The sequence below is a fragment of the Odocoileus virginianus genome, chromosome 9 (genome assembly GCF_023699985.2).
Source record: "Odocoileus virginianus isolate 20LAN1187 ecotype Illinois chromosome 9, Ovbor_1.2, whole genome shotgun sequence".
NCBI lineage: Eukaryota > Metazoa > Chordata > Mammalia > Artiodactyla > Cervidae > Odocoileus > Odocoileus virginianus.
Genome location: NC_069682.1, coordinates 41,508,845 through 41,536,134, shown reverse-complemented (window position 1 = coordinate 41,536,134; position 27,290 = coordinate 41,508,845). Strand labels below are relative to the sequence as shown.

The 27,290-nt window shown below is 50.0% G+C and overlaps 1 protein-coding gene across 3 annotated transcripts; it reads right to left on the bottom strand.

Moving 5' to 3' along the window:
- Window position 1: 1 nt before the first annotated feature.
- On the bottom strand, window positions 2-27,290 carry PITRM1 (pitrilysin metallopeptidase 1). 3 transcript variants are annotated; one of them, XM_020885857.2, is made up of 27 exons: window positions 27,202-27,290; window positions 24,854-24,953; window positions 21,204-21,310; window positions 20,885-21,036; window positions 20,327-20,441; window positions 20,152-20,248; window positions 19,384-19,544; window positions 17,396-17,522; window positions 17,068-17,156; window positions 16,335-16,463; window positions 15,648-15,761; window positions 15,396-15,492; window positions 14,478-14,612; window positions 13,083-13,221; window positions 7,338-7,454; window positions 6,171-6,303; window positions 5,306-5,426; window positions 5,130-5,206; window positions 4,753-4,918; window positions 4,408-4,508; window positions 3,748-3,868; window positions 3,496-3,552; window positions 2,940-3,052; window positions 2,231-2,356; window positions 1,370-1,515; window positions 1,056-1,158; window positions 2-976 (listed from the first exon to the last, which is right to left on the bottom strand). In XM_020885857.2, exons 1-27 carry the CDS (start codon window positions 27,252-27,254, stop codon window positions 877-879), a joined length of 3,096 nt encoding a protein of 1,031 aa, XP_020741516.2. In that variant the 5' UTR covers window positions 27,255-27,290; the 3' UTR covers window positions 2-876. The 3 variants fall into 3 exon arrangements, with proteins under 3 accessions (XP_020741516.2, XP_020741515.2, XP_070328371.1); XM_020885856.2 differs by lacking the exon at window positions 24,854-24,953 and having other exon boundaries at window positions 27,202-27,265; XM_070472270.1 differs by lacking the exons at window positions 19,384-19,544; window positions 20,152-20,248; window positions 20,327-20,441; ... (1 more) ...; window positions 21,204-21,310; window positions 24,854-24,953 and having other exon boundaries at window positions 27,202-27,222.

The following is a 27,290-nucleotide window of genomic DNA, read 5'->3' as shown; positions in this document are numbered from 1 at the left end:
CCACCGTGCCCAGTGTCTTTATTTTACATGGGAGTTGAACCTCGGGGTGTGCGGGCAGCTCTTAGGGTTCTATTGGCAGCAACAGGCAGGTGTTTCCTAGGGAATCTGACCTGACCACAGGTAAGGCAAAGTCACTGGAGGAAATAGGCAGTGCTCTGACCTGCAACACGTGGGTGATGCCCAGCGCACAGATGGCCCTGGACCAGGGAAGGTGATGCTCCCAAGGGGGAGTGGGGGATGCGCCCCAGAGTCTGCAGAGAAGGGGCCCCTGCCCCAGCCCTGTGTGCCCAGAGGAGGAGGAGGGGGATGGGGGAGAGTCAGTGCCCTTCGGAGCAGAGCCTGACTGGACACAGTTGCCCCGCAGCCAGTGAGTGGAGGGCAGCCTCGGGACACCTCATGCGTTTCTCCATAAAGTCCCTAAAAACTACTTTAGAAAACAGTCATTTAAAATAATGGCTAACGCACAGGTAGGTCAGAGTCACCTTTTAGTTTTAAAAGGCATGCACTAGGACAGTAAGGTAAAACAGCACTTAAAGCTTCAGAAAGTCTCAGACTATATATACTCTGTGCGTCTGTGGTGTTTGGTGAGTGATGATTTCCGTTATTTCTTCGTGAACACGATTTCCTTCTTCAAGACAGAGTTTTCATTTGACTTGCCAGACAAGACCTTAGGCAAAATTTTAAGAATGATATCAAATGATATCATGTATATATGATCATATATATTTGATATATAAATAATATATACACATGATCAAGAGTTTTGTTAAAAAAATAACTTAAAAGCTGAGGAAAGCAGGGCACTCAGCATCAGGAGGCAGGGTCACCGCTGTCTTATGACCACAACAGCTGCTTGGCGATGCTCACGTTGTCTAGTCACCGCTGTCTTATGACCCACGACGGGTCCTTAGCGATGCTTGCGTTGTCTGGCCCAAGCAGAGCCACGCCGTGTGCGCTTCTCCCGGTGTCCAGGTACCTGGAGGCAGTAGGGGAGCGGTCACTCAGGTGCCATGGGGTCACAGGGACTGGACACTAAGCACCCGGCTCCCACTCACCTGTTGCTCACGTTGACCAGGTCTTCATGGCCGACGGCGAAGAGCTGCTCACGGTGTATCTGCTTCATCTCGTCCGAGAGGCCATACAGGAAGTGGTCCAGGCCTGAGAGCGAGTACAGGGGATGGGATGGGGTGGTTGTTGGGACACGCAGCCCCTCCCAGCTTTCACGCCCTGCTTCCACCACAGGTCTCAGCACTGCCCCTCATGTCCACTCCTCCTGACTCAGTTGAGACGTTGGGCAAAAGGGGAAGCACAATTTTGGGAGGATGAGTTCAGGCACCGTGGCTCCAGGTGTGTCTGCTACACTACGCACCTTTATCTGAAGGTGCCACTGGAGCATCCACGGCAGAGAAGACCGAGAGCTTTGCCTCGTCGATGTCTTGCTGGGTGAACCTCCCGGCCTTGGCCCAGTCGATGGCCTTTATAAAGGACTGCAGTGTTTCCGTGGAACGTGGATCCCTAGAGACCCGAGGGGTCAGAGGGGTCAGACACTGACGTTTACCAACAAGGGACAACCAAGTATGACGCACTGGTCCACACTTTGGGGTCATCAGAGGCTGTTTTCACATGGTACAGACGGCCCAGTGCTCTGGACACTGACGAGTGGCCGCACAAGCCACCAACGCTGTCCCTGGAGACCCACCCTGTCACCCTGCTAACTACCTCTGCCACCAAGACAGGGACTGGCCAGAGGGAACAGAAGACCCACATCAGACACCCCAGACGTAACAATGGCCCCTGTGGAGGCTGATCTCTGGCATCCTCCCTGAACACAGAATCCTCCAAGCTCCTCACTCACACAGGCATGTGGTCCCCAAAGCATCTGTGAAAAACGCCTTGTTTCTGACCCTCTGGAGACCCATAGCCCCTGCATGACTATGACCACGTCCAGCCCGTGAGGAGCAGAGGGAAGCCCCTGCTTCGGAGGTGGCAGTCCTGCCCTGGGGCAGCGGGGCCATAGGACGGAGACGTGAGCAGGCAGGAGAGGCTATGGCCCTGGGGACCCAGCCCGGCCCCGAGAGTGTCCAGGTCATCTCCCACGTACCCTGGTCTCCAACCCCAGAGCTGTTGGAGACCCAGGGTTCCCAGGATTGTCTGTCCCCACTGCTGGTGTGGTGAGAACAGGGGAACGTCTTTCTGAAGCTGGCCCTGTGTGTAGCGCGCTCAGATTCACCTGTACGAGTACAGCGTGAACATCCCACCATAGCTGAGCCGGGCACCTCCACCATAAGCTCCACCTTTTTCTCGAATTTCCGTGTGTAAGAATTTAGCAGTCATCAACCGTGCCAGGATCTTGAGGCTGAAAAGATAAAAAGATGCACATTAACAACAGCACAGCTAGCAGGGCAGGAATGAACGTAACAGCGTGATCCATGAGGGCAAGAAAAATGTGAGCAAGGTGAGGCCTGGGTGACGGGAAGGATGGGGCGGGCCTACTCCCTCCTGCCCTGCCTCAGTACCCGGGTGTCTTAGGTACATGGCCTCCACCATGAGTGCGACCCTCCCTTAGAAAACATGCTCCAACAGGGAAAGTCTGCCAGGCCCCCGCGTCCCCACGACGTCCACCGTGAGCAATGACAGCGCGCCGCCCTGCCCTGGGTCTTCTCTATGGCAGGGGGCACGTGTGGAAGGTCAGCCTGAGCTCCTGGGAGAGGTGGGGGCCCACAGACAGCTCTGCTACCTGGCAGGGACAGGGGGTGGGGAGGGGGGCTAAGGAATCCACCCACCCACAAATCTTTTTTCAGGAACTTCTATTTCTGTGATGTATGGGAAGTTAAGTCCCCACACCCAGGGAAACTGGTTCTTATCTGTTTCTAAACCCACATCTTGCTACTCAACAGAGCCACACACAGTCCTGCTCCTGAGGGCCCAGCCCCACGCACCTGGCGTGGTCCCGGGCTGCATACGGGGCGGTCCTGATGCACTCGGCAACGTAGTTCACGGGGAACGGGAGCAGGAAGTGCGTCTTCATCTGGCAGGGCTCAAAGGTGGGGTCCTGGGGCAAAGGCCAGGCTGTGTCAGTACCGTGTGGCCAGGAACCTCGAGGACCCAGAGCCCTGACCATGATGCCCTGGGCAGCAGCAGCAACCCCATCCACAGCTAACAGCACTGGCAACCTTGTCCCACACAACCTCTGCAGGGTGGAGGTGACACATCCCAGCCCACCCAGACCCCCTGGGTCACCTCACTCTACTCCCTTCCAGGGCCCTGAGCATGTGGCCCCATCTGGTCACTTTCCCAGGATAAGCGCCTTTGCCTTTCCTGGGGTAATCAGTGAGGGGGTGGGGGGTGGGTTGGGAGGTGACGTGATCCTGATATAGCAGTGATGTTTGAACAGAGGTGGACTGAACATGAGGCATCCACACAGGCAGCACCTGGTGGTCTCAGACAGGCTGGCCATGCGGCAAAGTGGGCAGGGTGCGAGAGGAAGAGACTCACCGTCACCAGCCTCCTTATGACTGGGCAGCTCCTGCTGGATGCCTTGGGTGCAGGTTTCTGGAAGTGAAACATTTCCCAGAGGAATGAGTAAACCCCAAAACGCACGTGAGCAGGTCAGGTACATTCTGGAAACAGCCTGGACGCTTAGGGTCCAGGCAGGATAGGCTCTGCGGCCCGAGTGTTCTTCCATCGTGAAGCTCGGGGAGCAGAAGTCCCCTTTTCTTGGGCTGCAGGGCGGGCCCCCAGCCTCACCTCCACCACGTGCGGGCACACGGGCCTCTGCTGCTTCTCACTCTGGCTGAGGCTTCTCAGGAAGGCCTCCAACACTCCCGCCACCTGCGACATCTGCTGGGCAGTCGCGTTCACAGAACATCTGTTTAAAACAGCGTGTGCACAGAACCATTACTGTGAAAAGATTACCAAACTGTAAAAACATATACATGTAAATGTACAAACAAAAGCTGAATAAACCAAAAGCCAAACATCACAGCCGTCTTCTTTCACCGCATGCTTTCCAGGTATGGAAAAGCCTGACCCTGCTCTCTGCCGGCTCAGAGCTCTGTGTCCCTGAGGACAGGAGGTGCAGAGAACAGACCCGCCCATAGTGCCTTCAGGACCATGGTCTCAGAACACACACTGTCCAGAGGAGGATAAACCTTCATTCAAGTAGCACTGTTAAGTAGTCAGAGGGTGGTGGTAGTTCTCCACCCTCTCAGAAAACATTTCTCTGTGGTTCCTCCAACCTCCACTGAATCAGACACTATCATAAAAAAGTGTCTGACAAACACTGAGAAGACCTGGGCTCTAGGATGCAAGCTATGGCCGCCCCCAAGCGCTCCCTCTGAAAAGCCTCTCCACACCACACTCAGCAACAAGGAGGTAAGTGCAGCTTGGAGGCCAGTGCGGCCCTACCTCAGGCTGTCACAGCTCAGCAGGTGTTTCCAGATACGCAAGAGCTTCCCCAGGACGGGCTGCAGGTCAGTCATCTCCGCAATTCTCTTCATCAGCAGCACCTGAATCAGAGAGCCCACAAGGAAAGCCTGACCAGACGTCCAGACACAGGGACATGGGGGTGTGTGTGTGGTTCTGTGCACGTGTGGGATTCGCACTTGCCCAGCTCGAGGGCAGGGAGCTGTGGGCTTGAGAAAATAAGGTGAGAGAGAATATTTTCCGCCCCCCTACCTGCGAAACCTGGCCAGTTCATGGTGGCCAATCTGTTAAGAGCCCTGGAGAGCCAGCCAGCCTGAGCAATCTCACCTGGTCCATCCCCCCGAAGGTCTCCTGCAGGTCCCCTGCAGGTGCCAGCGTACTGCCTGCCCTGATGGACGCATAGAGGTGGCCCGAGTCAGGGACCCCATTGGACAGCTCCTGGGCGGCCATCCTCACCAGCACACGGAAGTGTTCCTCCTCTTCAAGGCGGGGGCTGCAGAGGAGAAAGCCATGATGAGCCCTGGGACCCAGCCACACCCCCTTCCCCAGTGGGAAACCTGCCGAGGGCAAGTTCTCAGGGGAGGAAAGTGTCGAGACTCCACCAGGGACCACAGGACCAGGCCTGCAACCAATCACAATAGGGCAAAGTGCTCACAGGACTGGGTCTCTGGTATGTCTGAGGTCATGTCTTTGCAAACACTTACTTGTTCAGTATCTCACTCCACAGATGCATCATGTCTGCTAGGTTTCTATCGAGGCAAAAAGAGGAGAAGAGCACACCCTAAAACAGGAGGGAAGAAAGAATTCTGACCTTCTGAAAAAGAAAAAAAGACACGGGGAAAACCAACCCCCACCAGCCTGCACCTGAGGAAATAGTCACCTGCTCGTAGGTGTTGAGGTGTGAGTCGTCGGGGAGCACCTGGGGGGCGGCAGCCAGGCCACCTGTCTTCAGCTCCACCTGCTGGGCCAGCTCCCGGTAGTCGAGGCTGCCGCAGCCCAGCCTGTGCAGGCAGAGCTCGGAGTCACAGGGCGGAGGGTCCTCTGGGCAGGGAGTTCCCTGACTGGGCCCCCCTCCCACAGCAATGCCTGCCCAGCAGCTGGACTCCCCAACCCCAAGCTCTGTAGCCCCTCAGGTACAGGCAGTCTTGGGGGTGGGGGGACCTGAAAAACAAGCTTCTCTGTACTCTCAAGAAGTCACTTCAACATGGATGACACCTTGGGAGGGAACACCCTCATCGCTGCCCTGAGTGCAATAACTAACTGTCCCAAGTAAATGAATAACTAACTGAAGTCAAGGTGACAACCGGGCTCTCCAGGAACCCTCTGCCATGGAAGGCAGGCGGCGGGAGCCGTACTAATGAAGGGCAGGGAGCAGTGGACAGGTTCTGCAGGTGACCCCAGCCCTACATGTCACGTCTAAAGCTTAAAGCTTCTGATGAGAAGCATTATTCTCTTCATTATCTTAAAAAGAATCTAGTTGAGATAGCTGTGTATTATGTTCACAGTTTATAAATGTATTTTAATGTACTACATTATAGTAAGAAAGTATGATGTCCAGAAAGAAAATTCTCAACAAATACATCACCCACCTTTCTGTAACAACACTAAGAGATTTGAAAAATAAAACCGCTCAATGACAGGTGACACTGATGCCCTGAAACAGGACACACAGTGAACACCCCCGAGTAACCAGGGAAGACGTGCCGAGCTCTAGAGGCGCGCGTCTGCCCCATCCAGCCCCTTACTTGGTGAGGACGCTGCAGAAGAGTGGCACGTAGGGCCGCAGCTCCACGGGCAGGGCGTTGAGGCTGCAGAAGGCTCTGAAGTAGACCACGCCATTGGTGGGCTGTGCGCAATACTGGACTGGCGTGTCCCCAGCTGCGGGAACAAGGGTACTTCTTCATATTCTTACCAGCAAAGTTTTAACCATGTAACCATCGTGTAATATTTTTAAAACACTAAAGCTTTTCAAGGATGGAGTTTTAAATTTTATATTATATTAGCAAAAAAATGCTATTCATTTGCTGTACATCATTCAGACAACTTTCCCTGCTATACTTTTGTTATGGCAAAACCTGGAAGTCTTGAGTTGCTTTGTGAGGAACAAGCGCAGAGCAGGGACACTCTTGGGGTGTCTGACCACCTGCGGTCCAGCACCGCCACTTGAATTCAAATCCTGGGCATGGGGGGATGCTGGTGGCCCCTCCCACAACACACGCCCACATAACCTCACCACACCCACCCCACATGCCACTCACCCCCCAGACCCCTCGGGCACTACCCTGTGTTCTCATTTTCACATCCCGAGCACAGTGCCTGACCTGCAGCAGAGCTGGGCACTACTGATGATGAATCACGACACTGACTCAATGAACTTCACTGATAAACCAGACCTGAGGGGGACGCTGACCCGGCTTCCCAGAAGCCTGGGCCAGAAGAGGGGCTTTGCTGACACTCACACGCGAATAAGAACAGACACATCATGAGTCAGGGGTGCTAGTGCACAGCCAGAACTCTGACTAGACATGGGTACCATGAAGGCCAGCGCTGGGGTCAGACCTGCTCGGGCAGGAGGGGCTGTCGTGTCACGGCCACGGGGAGCAGCATCAGCACCACAGGCGAGGGCCCTGCGTCCAGGGGAAGTGAGCAACAGGGAGCAGCAGCGACCCCCTGCATCCCACAAGGCAACACCCAGCGCTGTGGGCCTCTGGACCCCTGCCCGACTGGGCTGTGGAGACGGCGGAGGGACCCGGAGGACACTGTGTCCTTGAGAGCCATGTGAACATACATGGTGGAACCCAGAAGCAGGGTGCTCAGCAATGCCGGACCCAGGACTAGAAATGGGCTCAGACGTCCTCTGAGGATGTCCACTGGTGACTCTCCTCTCAGGAACACCAGGACCCGCCACTGACCTGCCTGCACCACCTCCAGCTCCGTGACCGGGATGTGGGGCTCAATGTCCGACACCCTGAGCGCCGGCAGACACGACACGTCCGGAGGTCGACTCTGCTGAGCCTGTAGTTCCAAACCTATGGGGGGGGGGGCGGTGGCAGTGAGCATCCAGGCTGGCCCTTAGAAGGCCCTGCTCAGTCCCTCTCCTGTCCATGAGTTTCTGTAGTCTCCCCTGGGTGCAGGGAGCTCCGCAACGCTGGGGTCGGAGGTTGCCAGAACCAGAGACAGCAGCACAGTAAGCACCCAGCAGCAGTCGTCTCCCCAGCTCATCCTCAGTGATTTCAGAGGATAGGTTTGCCGGGGGAAGGGAGTTTGTGCAAGCAGTTCCCACCCCCGTTTTATACCACAGACTGAGCTTGTGGGTTGAAGTGCACTAACTCTGTACTCGTTTACTTGTATTTCATTTTCACTCATCTTGGCAATATGCTGTGTGATCACATAAAGTTCACAAATAAAGAAATGGGTGAACACACTTTCAGGGCCCGATCTTACACTGATGTGATGGAGGGGTGATGGGGGACGGACGGACACCCTCTCCTGGAGTCCCTGCTCAGACCAGGCAGCCCATGGGGAGGGGGTGTCACAGGGTGAAGTCCTGTCAGCCTGAGTCACCTCACCCCCACCCTGAGTCTCCAGCACCGGGTCCCCACCTGGCCCCACGCAGGCCCAGGGAGCCAGCTCCACGTACTTCTTGGAGCCCCCACACCTTCAAGGCCCCTACCCGGCCGTTTCCCCCGTCAAGTGAAGCACCCCAACTGCTATGCCTCAGACATGTCCTCGCATCCTGAGAAAGCTCCCTTGCGCCCTCTGTCCTGGAGAGCACAGGGCAGAGGCCGCGGTCACCTGCTCCACCACAGGCCCCGGTGGCCCAGCCATGCCCCTGCACACGGTACACATGACGCAAGCCCCAAACTGGAAGACTGACTTTTCCAACAAACTAACCTTCCATTCCCACTTCTCACTGGTGCTTATCTGCAGACTGGACCCTGATTCACAGATTCTTTGCACTGAGTCCACACTCAAGACTACTGGCCTGATGCAATGGTAAATGCAATAGGCTGTTTCCTATGTCTCCAGACCACTCTGCTGTGATCCTGTAACCAGGGCCACCATCCCTTCACAGGCAGGCATGGGCTGGAACATACAAGTTTTCTTAACACAAGACACCCCCACAGCCAGGCCAGGCACCTGATAACTAAGGGAACACACATCTCTGTGCTTGGGTATGGAATTACCTTCTGTGCCACAAACAGCTTGGAAAATGGATGGACCACATCAAACTAAAAACCTGACAGCAAAGGACACTCTGTCAACATGAAGAGGCTGCCTACACAGCAGGAAAGAATTTGCAAATCTAATGTTACCTGGTAAGATATCCAAAATATCCAAAGAACTCAGTAGCAAAAACCATCCAATTAAAAATGGGCTGAGGACTGAACACGCATTTTTCCAAAGACAAAGATAGCCAACAGGTACAGGAAAAAGTGCCCGAAACCACTCACCAGGGAAATGCAAATCAAAATGCACGAGCTGTCACCTCACAGCTGTCAGAAGGGCAAACAAGAGATGCAGCAACTGCTGGCGAGTCTGAGAAGGAAAGGGACCCTTGTGCACTGTGTGTGGAAAAGGGGCTTGGTGCAGCCACTACGGGAAACAGTGTGGTGGCGCCTCAAAGTAGTAAAACCAGAACTACCATATGTCCCAGCAACCCTGCTCCTGGTTATCTATCTGAAGAAAATAAAACACTAACTGCAAAGGAGACACACACCCCAGTGTCCATGGCAGCACAGCACTATTTATAATAGTTAGGATGTGGAAACGACAACCTTAATGCCCACCGATGATGAATGGGTCAAAATGCACACACACACACACACCACCACACCACTCCACACCACACACCTCAGAATACCACACTCAGTCATAAGATAGAAGGAAAAATTTCCATTTGCAACAATGTGGATGAAGCTTGAGAGTATTACACTCAGTGAAGTACGTCAGACAAATATCTATGATCTCACTGATACGTGGAATCTAAACAATAAAAACACAAAAAAGCAAGCTCATATAAACAGAGAATAGACTGTGGCTGTCAGGGGTGGGTGGTGGGAGAAACGGATGAAAAGGGTCAGAGCTACAAGCCTGCAGCTGTAAGTTCCAGGCACATCATATATGGCATATATGGCACTGAAGCTAGTAATAATGAATTTAGATTTGAAAATTGCTAAGGGAATTTAAAAGTTCTCATCACAAGAATTCTAGGTATGATAATAGAGATTACTGTGTGTCTATTATTGTGCCCACAATAAAGGACAGAAACGGTAAAGAACTAGAAGAAGCAGAAGAGATCAAGAAGAGGTGGAAATAAAACACAGAAGAACCATACAAAAGAAGATCTTCATGACCCAGATAACCACGATGGTGTGATCGCTCACCCAGAGCCAGACATCCTGGAATGTGAAGTCAAGTGGGCCTGAGGAAGTATCACTACGAACAAAGCTATTGGAGGTGATGGAATTCCAGTTGAGCTGTTTCAAATCCTAAAAGATGATGCTTATAAAAGTGCTGCACTCACTTACAAATTTGCACAGCAAATTTGGAAAACCCAGCAGTGGCCACAGGACTCGAAAAGGTCAATCTTCAACCCAGTTCCCAAGAAGGGTAGTACTGAAGAATGTTCCAACTACTGGACAATTGCACTCACTTCCCATGCTAGTAAAGTTATGCTCAAAATCGTTCAAGCTAGGCTTTAGCACTACATGAACCGAGAACTTTCAGACGTTCAAGCTAGTTTAGAAAAGGCAGAGGAACCACAGATCAAATTGCTAGCATTTGCTGGATCACAGAGAGACCAAGGGAATTCCAGAAAAACATCTACTTCTGTTTCACTGAGGGGTAGCTTTGACCTCTTTTATCCATTTCTCCCACCATCCACCGATCCACAGCCTTTGACTGTGTGTGTCATAAAAAACTGGAAAACTCTTAAAGAGATATGAATACTAGACCACCTAACCTGTCTCCTAAGAAACCTGTATGCAGGTCAAGAAGCAACAGTTAGAACCTTATATGGAACAAATGACTGGTTCAAAATTGAGAAACAAGCATGACAAGGCTGTATATCATCACCCTGTTTATTTAACTTCTATGCAGAATACATTATGCCTAATGCCAGAATGGATGAGGCACAAGCTGGAATCAAGACTGCTCGGAGAAATATCAACAACCTCAGATATGCAGATGATACCACTCTAATGGCAGAAAGGGAAGAGGAGCTAAAGAGCCTCTTGATTGAGGGTGAAAGAGTAGAGTGAAAAAGCTGCCTTAAAACTGAGTATTTAAAGAAAGCTAAGATCATGGCATCTGGTCCCATCACTTCATGGCAAATAGAAGGGGAAAAGGTGGAAACAGTGTCAGATTTCCTCTTCCTGGGCTCCAAAATCACTGTGGATGGTGACTGCAGCCAAGAAATCAGAAGAGGATTGCTTCTTGGAAAGAAAGCTATGATAAACCTAGACAGTGTTATTAAAAAGCAAAAACATCACTATGCCAACAAAGGTCCATATAGTCAAATCTATGGTTTTTCCAGTAGTCACATATGGATGTGAGAGTTGAACCATAAAGAAGGCTGAGCACTGAAGAATTGATGCCTTTGAACTACTGTGTTGGAGAAGACTCTTGAGAGTCCCTTGGACTGCAAGGAGATCCAACCAATCAATCCTAAAGGAAATCAGTCCTGAATATTCATTGGTAGGACTGATGTTGAAGCTGAAGCTCCAACAGTTTGGCCTCCTGATGTGAAGAGCCAACTCATTGGAAAAGACCCTGATGCTGGGAAACACTGAAGGCAGAAGGAGGAGGCAGAAGATGAGGAGATGGTTGGATGGCATCACCAATTCAATGAACACGAACTTGGGCAAACTCGGGGAGATGGTGAGGGACAGGGAAGCCTGGTGTGCCGCAGTTTATGGGCTCACAAAGAGCTGGAAACGACTGAGCAACAATAGAGATTAACTGGACGAACTGTGGTAATCATCTCACAACATATAAATACATCAAATCATTATGTTATATATCTGGAACTAATATGATGTTATGTCAGTTACTCAGTTAAAAGAAAAAATTAGGCGGCTTTCCTGGTGGCTCAGTGGTAAAGAGTCCACCTGCCAATGCAGAAGACATGGGTTTGATCCCTGATGAGGGAAGATCCCACACGCCACAGAGCAGCTGAGCCTGTGCTCCAGTGCCTGAGGGCCCCAACGACTAAGTTCACGCACCCCGGAGCCCGTGCTCTGCAACAAGAGACGCCACCACAATGAGAAGTCAGAGCACAACTAGAGAGCAGCCCCCGCTTGCTGCAACTGGAGAAAAGCCCTTGCGGCGACGAAGATCCAGCACAGTCAAAAATAAATAAAATTATTTAAAAAAATAATAAACTTATGGTTACCAAAGGGCAAAGGGAGGTGGGGAGGGATAAGTTAGGAGACTGGAATGAACATATACACACTACTAAAGTACATAACCAACAAGGACCTACTGTAATAGCACAGGGAACTATATTCAATAGTCTGTGATAAACTACAATGGAAAAGAATCTGAAAAAGAAACAGAACCACTCTGCTGTACACCAGAAACTAATACAACATTGTAAATCAACTATGCTTCATTTACACTTTAATTAAGAACAAATTTATGGAAGAACTTAAAGTAACTCTCTGCATATGTAAAGAATTCAGAGATTAAACAGGTTACACATCGACATTAACTCTGTCTTTACAAAATCAAATCACCTCAAACTCAGCATGATCAAGTCACGCTAGAGTCAACTCCACCTGCAGACATGCCTGATAAATTCTTTGTGTAATTCCAGCCAACTTTTCAGGGGTGGGGGTGGAGGGGGGTGGCGGATGTGTATGTATTCCTGTGTACTGTGTACATATGTAAACGTCATACGCTACAACCTGCAACTGTCGTACAGAACCCAGTGGCTCTGACAAACGCGCAACGTGAGCAGCACACCACCATCAACGGCAGGTGCCACCGCCCCAGAAGGCAGCCCGACCCGCTCTGGCCTCACGGCCTGTGAGACTCACGGACCCTGCATGTCCCAGTGTTCTGGCCTTGTTATGGCTGAGCAGAATCCCACCATGTGGACACCTCAGTTACCTCTCTGTGTGGACACATGTGGGGCATGTCAAGTCTCGTGTGGACAGACGCTTTCACTTCCCTTGGGTGAACACTCAGGAGCAGGACCGCTGGGCTTTACAGGCGGTGCAGGTTTACCACTTATGAAACCACAGACCCGTTTCTGTGTTCACAGCGCCTGCACCACAGGCACCCACGGGGGCTCTGTGAAGAAGGCAAGGCTTGCATCCCCCCGAGACCTGCCACCCTTGAGCCCACAGCGCACTCCATCCCCAGGACTCGTATGCAGTCAGCTGCAGACTGCCACGCAGCACACACCCAGTGGCCTATGCAGCCTCGGTAAGGAGAAGGCGTCTGTGAAGTGTATAAATGCATAAACCCTGCGAAGCCACCTCTCTCCCAGAATCACAGAGTGTAGTTTCTAAGGAGAAGGTCAGTCTTGCTGGGGTTAACACAGAACTCTGCAGGCAGCCAGCAGAGACCTGCTGGCTGAAACCAGCTGCCTCCTTAGTGCTGGAAGCTCAGTGGGGCTGGGTGAGGGTGGGGCAGCTGCCAGACCTGACCTTTCTCATAGATCTGCTGCTTGTCTTCCGGGGAAAGAGAAGTGACCTTTTGCTGCAGTTTTTCTGTTTCCATCTGTGCCTGCTTCTCGGAATACTTGTCGTCTGGTTTCATGGATAAAGTCAGCTTGTGCTGATTATTCTGCAACAACCAGAGCAAGAGAAAAGTCAATTAAAAACACGGTCTTATGGAAGCCAGCATTGAGCCGGCCTCCAGCAGGGTGCGCTTAGCCCCACAGTTCTATTTTCCCATTTCTCACGGTGATGACAACAGAACTTGCCCCACGAGGCTGTGCACGCAGAGCCCGGGAGCCACAAGCAATCCTTGAGGCCACCTGCTCTGCAGGGACCATGTGGTCTACATGCCAAGCTCTTATCACCTGGAGCATAGTCACTGTAGTTCCTATGTCTTGACTACAAACGCATCGACCTTCAATGGTGCCTCTACACCTTGGTTGTACAAAGAAACCACCTGCACCTTTTAATACCATAATAAACCTTTGGCTTCAGTCTAAGTTGAAGATAACAGAATAAAATAGTTTTTTACCAAGTCTTCATCATACTACTAACTTCTCAAACCAAAACTAAACTCTCCACTCAGTATTTTATAAACCATGAGGACATCTAACATGACTCAGGTGACACTGGGCCCCTTGACTTACTGCAGCCACTAGACACACACGCCCACAGAAAGCTCAAGTGCAACACAACAGAACGGGAGGACCACAGCACATCAAGCACCGTGTGCAAAATGGCTTGTGATCAGAGATGCAGGACGAACGGCCACAGCATGGGCCCCACCCCCAGTGCGGGTGCCCAAGACCACGACCTCATCACCGCAGGACAGTCCTCCCCACCTCCATCCACCCAGGGCAACGGGGGATATGACATTCCCCTCCATCAGTGACAGTCCACCAGGGAACACACACAAAGCACAAAAGCCCACAAGTCTGTGGAGACTAATGAGCACCAAAGAGTCCTTGGTAAAAATAACCAGAACATTCACACACTTGGGCCACTCTTCTCATGATCTATACAATCTATTAGCAAAACAGAACAAATATACAGGGCGACCCCCTGGGGTCCAGGTTCAATCCATGGTCAGGAAGCCAATATCCCACAAGCCAAGAAGCGCCCTCCTCACCAAAGCAATACAGGCAGGTGCTCCGTTAAACAACCCCCCACACATTCATACACAAAAACCCACCTGCATGAATATCTGGAAAACACAATTTTTAAAGCTAATATGACCATTTACATTTTTAATCAACAATTAAAAAATTAAATTCCCAACTGTCAAAAATCAACTTATACAATGCAGAGTATATTCCTAATGTTCCCTTCATTATTATAAAATTCAACTTCAAAATTACAGACATAAATTCTCAACTTTCTTACCTTAAAATACTGTTTTACTTTTTCTTGCAAAAACCTTGGATTTTCCTCCAGGCACTTTCGGAACTGAGCCACCTGACTTCCGAGCTTCAGGAGCTCTATGGGGTCCCCGTCGTGGTTCCAGCAGGAAGCAATGTACTATTAGGGGGGCAGGTAGGGGAGTCACTAAGAGCCACAGTAACCTGCAAACCCTGTGTCTGCCCAGCAAACATCCAAGCCTGCCTTTTCATCAGGACTCAGCTTCTAGACTTAAAAATACCACAGATGACTGCTCATGAAGAAAATTAAATCATTTTTTGGCTAGAAGAACTAAACTCATGATTTTTTTTCCCCTAACAAATTAGAGAGCACAGATTTAAAAACTACTTTATGAAAAACGTAATTATGAAGTCATAATAAATCTCTATCCATTTAAAGCACTCTCTAAATCTATTAAAAAATAAGACATCAGAAAGCTAAAGAAGCAAACAAAAACACGAACAATGTATTACAAAACTAAACAGTAATTTTATATCAGATCCAAACACCATAACTTCCCCAGTTCTAATGAAAGGTGCTGTGAATAACAGTCTGGATTTTCAAGGACCACTAACTGGGCTTCCCTGGTGACTCAGCGGATAAGAATCTGCCTGCCAATGCAGGAGACACAGGTTTGATCCCGGATCAGGGAGGATCCCACATGCCGTGAAGCAACTAAGCCTGAGCCTCACAATTCTGAGCCACACGCTGCAGCTACTGAAGGCCACGCACCTAGAGCCCATGCTCTGCAACAAGAGAAGCGACCACAATGAGAAGCTTGCACACCACAACTAGAGAAAAGCCTGCACGGCAATGAAGACCCAGCACAGCCAAAAATAAATAAATTTTAAAAAAACCACGAACTAACAAAAAAGAGAGACTGAGGAGTTTAAAAATACGCACAGATGTCAGGGTGAGTCCAAAGCTGACAGACTGGTGCTTCATCTGTATTTCAATTTTATGAAGTAACGCTTCAATGCGATCCTCTTCAAATCCTTTCCTACAGAAACATCAAGAACTCAGACACTGAAAAATCCATGTGTCTGAACAACAAGGCCACAAAGGTGACATTCAAACAGCTGCCATGAGTGCATGTGATGTGAGCCTGTGTCTGGGAGCAAGGACCCAGCCCAGCCTTGCAGATGCTGCACGTACTCGATGACATCATCGAGCGTCCGGTCCACGATGTCCCGGACCGTCTGGATGTCCTTCTCTGCGATGCCCTGCAGGCCCACGCTGAAGTAGGCCTCCCGCGTGCAGCCATTGTACCTGGTACGAAAGCAAGTGACACATCAGAATCTGCATGCCCCTCCATCGCTGGTTGAGGAGACGCTTCACTGAGATCAGAGCCTCTACAGGACTCGACCAGGAGAAGCCAGGAGGGCAGCTCTTCAGGTACCCGCTGCTCAGATACGATGGCTCACACTCACACTCACGTCCTTGTAGTTTTTCCAAAAACCACCACAATTAAAATTCCAGAGCAGAACAAATCTAGAGAGATTTACCAAATGCTATGATTTCCAAGGACTTCTAAGGGCCTGACTTTTCAAGCAGGCACCAGCATGCCACTCTTGGAAGAGTTACCTTGTTGGGGTTTTTTTTGCCAATTGCCCACTGCAGGGGACATCCAGAGCTTGTGCTGGAAGCACAGCTGGGGCAGGAAGGGGGCCCTCCCTTAACCACGGGGTGCGGAGCTGCCTATACCAGTGACCCCCCCCCCCCAACACGAGTGGCCAGTAACCCCTGCCCTGCAGGGACCAGCCCAAAATGTGTCCAGACACTATTAGGTGTCAGAAGGCCCCTCACTGCTGAGTAATGATCTGATCTGACAGTGACACGCACCCAACGTCAGGGGAGAAGTCGGTGCCAAGTCCGGATTCAATGAGGGCTTTGTAGAAGGGGGCGTTGGGGCCACTTATCAGGAGTGAAGACAGAAGACTCAGCGTGAAGGCTTCAAACGTGTCGGTGATGCTTGATTTATAAAGAGGGTGGGAAAGAGGGAAATGGTTGGCCCGTGGAAATGTTTTCAAAACTACTAAAATGTCAATCTATGGAAAAAACCACTACAATACTGTAAAATAATTAGCCTCTAACTAATAAAATTAGGAAAAAAAAAACTATAATAACTGGGGAAAAAAACTACTAAAACCACAATAAACACTTTTATTTTCCAAAACAGCTGAAATTCTACTAGAAATCCTTACATTTCAACCTCTATTTTAATAGTTATGTGGGCAAAAGAGCATTTCTTGACTTGCAAAGCTCTTACACTGTGGGGCCTCGGGGGTCTCACACCATCAGCAGACCGTGACAGCGTGGCAGGAGCCCTCCCTGCCCACACCCCTCAGGCCAGGACGCTGGGGTCAGTCTTGTGTGAGCAAAGCTTCTCAAGGTCAGAGTTCACAGGGCTCTTCTCACGTGCAGACACTGTGACCCCTATACTAAACCCAATCCGTCCCGACGCTGTTAAAGACACCCCACATCTAATAATACCACTGAGGCCCAAATGCCCCCACCCACGTGCTCCCAGGGGTGTGTCCACACAGGGTGGGCGGCGTGAACCTCACACACTCACTCTGGCAGGAGGAAGCTGACGCTGATGGTCGTCTGCCTTGAGGGGCCCTCAGTCAGCGAGTCCGGGGCGCACGTGATCTGGAACTCCCTCTGCAAGGGCACAGGTGTGCGTCAACGGATGCAGATGGGCAAGGGCACCCGACATACAGGACATCCCTTGTGCTTCTCATCAGGGCAACTGTGCTTACGCACGGATCACTACTCTTCCAGCCAGAGAACCCTCACACCCACGGCAGGCCCGCGGCGCTGGAAACCCTAGGAACACGCACCCCACCTGCATGTCACATGCTCACAGGCCTGCTGATCTATGACTCAGACCCAGATCTCACCGGCTCATCCCAGGGCTTCTGGGCTGGCACTGACGTCCGTGGCTCAATTCTCTGAAATTTACTCAGGGCCTCTTCGTGAATTTGCTTCAGATGCTGCTCCAGTGGAAAGTTACCGTAAGTGAAGAACCTGAAGTTTGAGAGAGCACCTTAGTCTACATCAGGCTTTGACTGAACCAGAGGGTGTGCAGGATCTAACGGCCAGAACACGCCAGTCCCCACACTGATGTCAACTTCACACAGGAACACTTGTTTAACCACAACACTGAATAGAGAGACTTCTGCTCTTTTCTTAAGGTGTGGTTCAAACAAAGCACAGATTGTATAAAAAGGATTAAATAAAATTGGGCAAAAACTGCTCTTAATTTTGAATCTACTATAAATGTGTTACAAAAACCAAATAAACTACACCTTAAAATACTTAAAATCTAAGCTACAGCACCACAATAATCCATCTAAGACTAACAACAAAATTTAAAATGTCACAAACATCAAATCTGGGTCACAAATCTCAGATCACCCATGTTTTTAGGACAAAACGTTACTCACTGGGGTAAACAGCATAGTGCATAACTCATCTTTTTAGCAGAACACAGTCTGAGCTACGATTAAGGGCCTGGGAGCTAGTATCCTAGAGATCCCACCAGCCTTCATCTGAGAGCTGAGAAAGTGCAAAGCCAGCAGTGAGGAGAACCCGGCTGTGCACACTGGTCCCCGCACACCCAGCTGGTTCAGCCCCAGGACCACTGGAGGAACAACCACGGGTCTGGAGCAGGAGGCCTGCCTCTGGGGCCAGGGCAGAAATCAGAAGTCACTGAAGATGTCAAGATGTCAAGAATGACTGTCAAAAGAACTTCCTGAGGCCACTGTGAGGACAATTTGAGCACTAAAACATTTTTAAATTTCATTTGGTGATCACATGGTCTTAAATGTATACACATATGAAAATATTTTCATGAGGTCATTATGGTCCATGAGGGGGCACCGTCCCACCAGAAAGGGTGCTTAAGGGACACAGCAAGGAAAGGCTGCCTGTGGGCCTCGACTGATCAAACATCTCAGGGACAATTGGAAATCAATCTCGGTTAAGGCATAGGTGGTTTTATTCAATCATTTATTCTGTTAAATGTGAAAACAGTATTATCTCACGTAAGAGAACATGCTTGTAAACATCTATGTGTATCCGTGTATGTCTATACATGTATACATATCTGTACCTATACATATCTAGTTGCCTGTTTCTACACATGTCTACGTGTCTATGTGTGTCTACACGTGTCTATGTACACACCCAGAGGACAAAGCTACAGGCTGAGCACATAGGGTTCACTGATCTACTCCCTACACTCTCCTGAATGATTAGGAGTTTTCATAATTAAATTTTTTAAATTTTACACTTAAAATAGTTTTGCAAATGGCTTTACATGACTGCCTAAAGTATTTGTAAACTACTGTTGTTTAGTCACTAAGTCATGTCTGACTCTTTGCAACCCCATGGACTGTAGCCCACCTATCTACTGTAGGCTCCTCTATCCATGGGATTTCCCAAGAAAGCATCCTGGAGTGGGTTGCCATTTCCTTGTTCAGGGGGTCTTCCTGACCCAGGGAACAAACCCACATCTCCCGCCCTGCAGGTGGATTCTTTACCACTGAGGCACCAGGAAAGTTCTTGCAAACTGTCAGCGTTTTATTATCAATCATACCTGAAATAGCAATTGATCAGAGATTGAATGACACAGCTATCTCTCTGGGGGCACCTCTCCAGGACTGCGTCAGCCCTAAACCACAGCCTCCTCTTATACCATCAGCCTAAGGCTGAGCTGCAGAGATGGCAGCCAGGGGCCTTGCCTTGTGGGTCTGAGGGCGCGTCCACACACAGCAGGCTCCCATCCACTGCCCGTGGTCGTGAAGGACACCTCCCAAACCCAACTCAAGAGAAGCAGGACACTGGGGGAAAGCAACCCAGCACCAGGCTTTCCAGGCAGCATCACCTGGCGTTGCTGGGGTGGTAGTGCATGGCGTGGAACTGTCTGAGCTGCTCCCACGTGAGGTCAGGGATGCACAGGGGGTCCCCTCCGGAGACCACTGAGTATGTGTGGTCAGGAAGCAGGCGGTTCTGAAGGTGCTGTGAGAATATCCTCTCGTTATCTGTCTTCAAGTAAAAATACACATGTATATGAAAACCAGCACACACACTGTTCACACGATTCAACAAAGTAGCCGCGTCCTGGGAGTCCCCCTGCTGACACCCCCCAAGAACCCACCCAGATGCTCCTTTCAGCCATGAAATGTTAATTAAGATGTGTACATTGTTTTTTTAGACATGGTGCTACGGCACACTTGAACTCCAGAGTACAGTGTCGGGAAACAAAAACTCCCTGTGACCTGCCTTCCTACAACATTCATTGTGTGTGGTTGTCTTTACCGTAACTTGAGAGACACTCTATCTGTGAACCCACCCTACACCGGGGCAGGAAAGATCGGAAAACCAAGGTCTCAGGGTTGTCAGGAACACGGTTTTCATCTGGCTGAGCCCCAAAGACCAGAGGTCACCGTGGTCCCCACACTCCCCTGAGAACTGCCGTCTAGCTCATCGCCCAGCAGTGCCAGCTCACCGCACTGTCCACACTAATGCAGGTTCTCACAGTGAGGATATTAAGTGACATAACAAGATGCCAGCCATCTGCAAATACTGTTTCTACTCCAACATTTTATACAGTAGGATAATTTAACACAGCACAAGAGAGGGAAACACTCACAAATGCTCCCTTCATTTCATTGAAGACGACACCTTTAAAGACCAAGGGCGTCTGGGGGTCATTTGGGTCCTCATGTTCTAGTCGCCATCCTTCCTGCCTGAAGAGTGACAGACGATTAAATGGTGACAGTGACTCTATTGCTGAACTAAAGATCAATGAACCAATCTCTACATACCAGAAGTCCAGTTCCCGCAAGCATGGAAAAAAGGCTGCGTCCAAATACACAGACAGGAGGTTCTGGAAGTCCTTGGGGTTTTGTGTGGAAAATGGGTACAGGGTGTAATCACTAGCTAGACACAAAGAAGAGGAGGGTTTTAAACACAGCAGTTCCCCCAGGTTCATGCCAGCACTGTCTGTTTCAGCCTCACAGCAGGTCCACGCTGTCAGGGGCACAGAGACAGTAGCACCGGCTGGGGGGCGGGGGCTGGGATTATCCACAGGGTGCCTGCCACCAGCCCATACCCCCTGCTTCCTGCAGCCACAACCCAGACACCAGCCCTGCTAACCGACCTTTACAGCATTATTCCCCAAAGAAAACAGCCGTCACCTTTTCCAGAAAAAATTCAGATGCATTTTCCCTAAAATCCCAGGTTTTATAATCAACCCCAGTGTGGTTTTCCTAAGGGATTAAGCATCAACAGCCTCCAAACAGAGATTGGCAACTCGACCCCAGCCTCAGAACTGCCACCCCCGCAACTGAGACCAGGCAGCCCTGGCCGGGCCCGTGTCTCACCCGTGAAGGCGTTCATGAATGTGGACAGCGACCGGTTCAGCATCTTGAAGAAAGGGTCTCGGCAGGGGTACCTCTGAGAGCCGCACAGGACCGTGTGCTCCAGGATGTGGGGGGCACCGCTGCTGTCGGTGGGGGTGGTGCGGAACTGCACACTGGGGACATAGCCGCACGGTCAGAGCCCCTCGGCCAGCCGGGTCCCCGCCTGACCTGCGGGAGCCGAGGGGGAGATGCCCCTCCTCTCCATTCCTGCTGAACCGCTGCAGGTGCAGCAGACGCCCCTGCAGAGCATCCAGACCGTGAGCCCAGGATGCAAACACACCTGAACAAGTTGTTTCCATCCTCGCGGGCCAGGTGCAAGTACTGTGCTCCCGTGCCGTCATGGCTGAGCTTCACGGCTGTCAGAGAAAGCTCAGGGACAGGTGTCACCTGAAACAATGAGGAAATGGGGGAACTCGACTCGGCTGGAAAGGTGTGCAGCATGGGGACGCTGCATCTGTGGGACCTGGAGGACCTGGCAGGAACCTCCAAGTCCAGAGTCCACAGGCCAGGAAGGCAAGACCTGGGGCTGAGGACAGCACCACCGTCCCTCCTGAGCGCCCACTGTCTGCTAGCATCTCCCGAGTGTGCCACAGGCAACCCCGGGAGGGAGGTATCCCACCCCACTTACAGATGAAAACTGAGCCTGGGGTTAGTGGGACAATTTGCCAAGATCACAGAGCCTGGAGTCAGACTCCTTGTGTCGCACCGGGCTGCCCTGGAAGAGAGTGGACTCGCCTGGAACCCACCACAATGAAGAGGAGCTCTGCTCAACACAAATAGAGAAAGCCCATGCAAAGCAGACTCAGGACAATCAAATAAATGAAAAGAACTACTCTACTATTTAAAAACAGCGAACTCTTCCTCACCCCCTGGGGGAGGTCTTGTCTGTGAGCACTGAGTAACTTCCACTGTCCTTGGTACTGAAGCAACTGCTTCAAGGCCCTACTGTAACCTCAGCACCTTGTCACCATGACCACCACTGGGTGTGACAGGCACCTGTCTTTACTGGTGCAACTTCCAAGCAGGGCAGAGGTGAAAGTTCTGCTGTCCTCAGCCTGCTCTGGGGGCCCTGCTACAAAAACTATGTGCTTGAAGTGGCCTACTGATGCCCACATAAGTTACAGCAATGAAACTGTTTACACCTCATAGTTCACAACTGTACTTCTGTCAGATGGGATCAGTGTATTAGGTTGGTGCAAAAATAATCGCGGTTTTGCAATGTCGAACTTCACCACTTGTTATTAGAACACATTTTTTTTTTTTAGAACACAGTCTTAAATGTGGTTATGTCATACATCATTTTAATGTGCATTTCTTGCTTCATGTTTTTTGCGAATGACTTATTACTTACTGTGTATTTTATATTTAGACTATGAAAATGATGTTAGACAAAAAGCAAATCTGAGCGATTTTCTTATTCTAGTTCAAAATGGGCGTAAAGCAGCCAAGACCACTCACAACATCAACAATGCATCTGGCCCAGGAACCACCAGTGAATGTACACAGCGCAATGGAGGCTGAAGAAGTTTTGCAAAGGAGATGAGAGCCTTGAAGATGAGGAGCATAGTGGCCGGTCACTGGAAGTTGACAATGACCAACTGAGAGCAATCATCAAAGCTGATCCTTTTACAACTACATAAGAAGTTGCCAAAGAACTCAATGTTGACCATTCTATAGTCATTAAGCACTTGAAGCAAATCAGAAAAGTGAAAAACCTTGATAAGTGGGTGCCTCATGAGCTGACTGCAAATCAAAAAAAAATCCTTGAAGTGTCATCTTCTCTTAGTCCACATGACGAATCGTTTCTCAATCAGAATGTGACATGTGACGAAAAGTGGATTTTATAAGACAACCAGCTCAGTGGTTGAATAGAGAAGAAACTCCAAAGCACTTCCCAAAGCCAAACTTGCACCAAAAAAAGGTCATGGTCATTGTTTGGCGGTCTGCTGTGCGTCTGACCTACTACAGCTTTCTAAATCCCAGCAAAATCATGACATCGGAGAAGCAAGCTCAGCAAATCAATGAGATACACTGAAAACTGCAACGCCTGCAGCAGGCAGTGGTCAACAGAAAGCCCAATTCTTCCCTGTCACAATGCCCGACCGCAAGGTGCACAACCAATGCTTCAAAAGTTGAAGACACTGGGCTACAAAGTTATGCCTCTTACATCATACTCACCCGACCTCTCACCAACTGATAACCACTTCTTCAAGCATCTCGACAAATCTTTCGCAAGGAAAATGCTTCCACAACCAACAGGATGCAGAAAATGCTTCCCAAGAGTTCAATGAATCCTGAAGCACGGATTTTTATGTGACAGGAATAAACAAACTTACGCCTTGTTGGCAAAAATGTGTTTATTGTAATGGTTCCCATTTTAATATATAAAGATGTATTTGAGCCTAGTTATAATGATTTAAATTTCATGGTCCCAAACTGCAATTATGTTTGCACCAACCTAATATTTAAAGCCAGTCTACCTCTGGACTTCGCTAGTGGTCCTGTGGTTTAGAACCTGCCTGCCAAGAAAGGGGACATGGGTTCGATCCCTGGTTCAGATTCCACGGGGCAACTAAACGCATGTGACACAACTACTAAAGCCTGTGCTCTAAAGCCTGGAAGCCACAACCACTGAGTCCGAGTGCTGCAACTACTGAAGCCCTCATACCCTCAGCCTGTCCTCTGCAACAAGAGAAGCCACCAAAATAAGAGTACTGCACATTTCAACTAGAGTAGCCCATGCTCGCCACAACTAGAGAATGCCCGTGCATGTGTGCTAAGTCCCTTCAGTCGTGTCCAACTCTTTGCAACTCCATGAACTGCAGCCTGCCAGGCTCCCTATCCATGGGATTCTCCAGGCAAGAATACTGGAGTGGGTTGCCGCGCCCTCCTCCAGGGGATCTTACCAACCCAGGGATGGAACCGGCGTCTCTCAAGTCCAACCTGCATTGGCAGGAGAAAGCCCATACACAGCAGCAAAAATCCAGTGCAGCCAAAAATAAGTTAATTAAAAGTAAAAATAAAATAAAACCAGTTTACCTCACAAACGGCTCTCACAGTAATTATTTCTCAAAAAGGACCATGGTTTATTATAAACTAAGTTTCCACAAAACTTGAAACATACAGGAAAAGAATCATGCCTCTGAAGAAGGTATTATTAACCAGAACTATACAGAAATCCCAAGTCTCTTGAGACTTCTTTAGGGGCCCCACAACCATGAATTCCTTTAAGTGGTTCAGAGACCCTGCCCTGAATACGCCCTGCCCCTGTTCCTGGAGACAGATGGTGGCTGTCCTTTACTTCTCCACAAATCCATCCCCACCCTGCTTGTGCCCAGCAGACCCTCCTGCATCTTCCTGTTGCACACCCGAGTCCTTCCGACTGTGAGCTGCCTGCCTCTGTTTTTATTAGTGTAAAGTACAGTGTGAAACCAACATCCAGTCAACTGTATCATGTACATCGTTGTCAATTACAGCATTAAAGAAAAAAAAAGTTTAAGCCAAACAAAACAAGATATTTTAACATAAACTAAGTACCTATAGGCCCACACAATCTCTTTTGTATAATCCTGAAACCCAAATGGCTCAAAACCAGAAAGATTTTGCCCAACTTTGGAACAAACTTGGTTGATGGTAGGAACTTGACCTGAGTAGATGTGGGGCTCTTAACACAGGTCATCAGGAATGCAGAAACAAAACTGTGTTTATTTTCTGCCTAAGCTCTGCAAAGAAGTGAGACCTCAGGCACTCAGGGAAGGGGTTAGGGGGTCTGATTTCATCTGAGAGTCAGGAAACCCTTTCACTTGCAAACTCTGCTCCTTTGCGCATCTGCTGTGAAACTGAAGGAAGCCAGGGCTGGGGACACAGATGAACAAGCCCACCCACCACATCTCTGCTCTGAGCTGACACAGGAGGCCCCCCCAGGCCCACCTGGCTGACGGTGAAGCCATGGATTCTCTCTCCAACGCGGTACTGCAGCGCTCGCTCACAGGCCTTGGTGCTCCCCCACCTCCAGGCTCCGAGGTGGGCACTGTTACATTTAAGGAAAGGAGTCAGATGATCTGCTGGAAGACTGGCTAACATAATTCAGCAACATAACAAAAACATTGCCATGTGACAAAGAATTCTAAGAAAAATGAAAACCTGTATCTTCTAAACACATTTCAGAAAATCAGTTTCCATTTAAGTCCTTTCAATTTTATCTCAACTCACCTAAGCCTCGTACTATCAAACACTTAATGTTGAAAACCTTTTATTTCTACTTGTCCATAAGTAACTGTAATACAATCATGTCACCAAATTCCCTTGATTCTGGGGAAAAAATACAATTCTCTTGTCAAGATCATGGTATCCCAATGAGCTCAGACTACAATAAAGTTTCATCCCACCACCTGCCAAATTAGTGAGAATTAACAATTTAGTGTTGTCAGGGGCTCACATGGCCACTGGGTGTGCACAGTGAAGGAAGACTTCAGAACAGCCCTGTCCTTATTAGATGAGCAGTTCATTCCCCTCAACGTATGTGCCCTGTGACCTGCACTCACTCCCTGGTGCACAAACACACAACAACGTGTACACCATTCCCAAGGGCCCCAAACCCAGCAGCCCAAATGTCCAGTAACAGAGAACAGATAAATTGAACTATTCAGTTGATAAACTTAGCCTTAAGAATGAATGGACGACAACTACATGTATCAAAGATGTGGGCACATGATACTGAAGCAAAAAAGGTGCCATCCAACCAAGTAACACCGTACTGCAAGACTATACAGAGATGGTAAAAATACAGGGGAAAGCAAAGTTACTTCTGTAAACCAGAAGAGCAATTTCATTTAAGAGAGAGGGAGAGTTAAGATGGGTAAAGGGTAAGCTTAACCTGGGTAACAGGGACACAATTTATAGTATTTTCTACATTAACGTTAAATCTCACAAAAATATTCTTTATAGAAAGTATGCGCTGCAAACACTGACTCATTCAACATCATGCAATAGTATGGGTCTATCCTATGAACAACCAACATTTCCGTCCTGGATTTAGCCAATTCTAGAATTATGGGACAGAAGAGTTTAATCCAAATACCCACTAAAGACAGCCCAAAGACAGATACCCCCGTTTCCTACCCTGGGCAAACAGCAGCTAAACTCCACCATAAAATAATTCTCTGAATCAGCATGAAACTAAACAATTTATGTTTCTTTAGAAAGTAAAAAGTTACAGATGTACAGAACAGACTTTTGGACTCTGTGGGAGAAGGCGAGGGTGGGATGTTTCGAGAGAACAGCATGAAAACCTGTATATTATCAAGGGTGAAACAGATCACCAGCCCAGGTTGGATGCACGAGACAAGTGCTCGGGGCTGGTGCACTGGGAAGACCCAGAGGGACTGGGTGGAGAGGGAGGTGGGAGGGGGATCGGGACAGGGAATACATGTAAATCCATGGCTGATTCATGTCAATGTATGGCAAAAACCACTACAATATTGTAAAGTAATCAGCCTCCAACTAATAAAAATAAATGGGGAAAAAAAGGAAAAAAAAAAAGTAAAAAGTTACATTTTACAAAGTCAAAAGGAATGATGCTGATTCGGTTTGAAACTAAATGCATTCTTTTCCCATAAATCCACTCATTAAACACGAAGTTGGAGGCTCAGACAGGGAAGAATCCACCTGCCAATGCAGAAGACCCGGGTTCGATCCCTGGGTCGGAAAGATCCCCTGGAGGAGGGCATGGCAACCCACCCCAGTGTTCTCGCCTGGAGAACCCCGTGGACAGAGGAGCCCGGCGGGCTGCGGTTCAGGGCCCGCGAAGAGTCGGACACGCCAGAGCGAACAGCCCTCTACCCCGGAGGCCCCACTCTCAAGGCCGCAAAGATGCTCAAGACCCCGCCCACAACCGCGGGGAAAGGAGTAAACACCCAGCGAGAGCCCTGCCCGCCGCCCCCTCGTGTCGTTCGTGTCAGCCCACTTCACAGGGTCTCCGCCTCAGAGGCCCGACCACCGGTTCGCGCTGGGTCCTGGCTGGTTTCACCCCGCTTTCGCTGGCCGCAGCTCCCCAGCCTCGGTAACCGGACAGGGGCTCCCTCCCTCCAAGAAGAAGGTCACCACGGGGCCCGCTCTGCCTTCCTCGCACGGCGGCCTGTGAAGGGCGCCCCGGCTGGGGGCCGGGCTTTCAGAGCAGGAGCCCCGCGCGAAGGGTCCCTGGTGGGGGAGCCCCGCCGCCCCGCCTTCTCCCCGCGTCACCTTCCCCTCGCTCCCGGCCCCCAGGCCCGCCCCCTCACCCGCTGCTCAGCCTCCGGAGCGCGCTCTGAGCTCTCCAGCCGCCGCGCCACATGCCGCCTGACTAGCTCGCCGCCGGCGTGACCCCGTG

Coding starts and splice junctions, on each gene's coding strand:
- PITRM1 (XM_020885857.2), bottom strand. CDS start 27,254: ATGTGGCGCGGCGGCTGGAGAGCTCAGAGCGCGCTCCGGAGGCTGAGC. Junction 17,523..19,383: donor TACCACCCCAGCAACGCCAG/GTGATGCTGCCT, acceptor CTCAAACTTCAG/GTTCTTCACTTACGGTAACT. Junction 3,553..3,747: donor TGTGCCCGCACGTGGTGGAG/GTGAGGCTGGGG, acceptor TTTCACTTCCAG/AAACCTGCACCCAAGGCATC.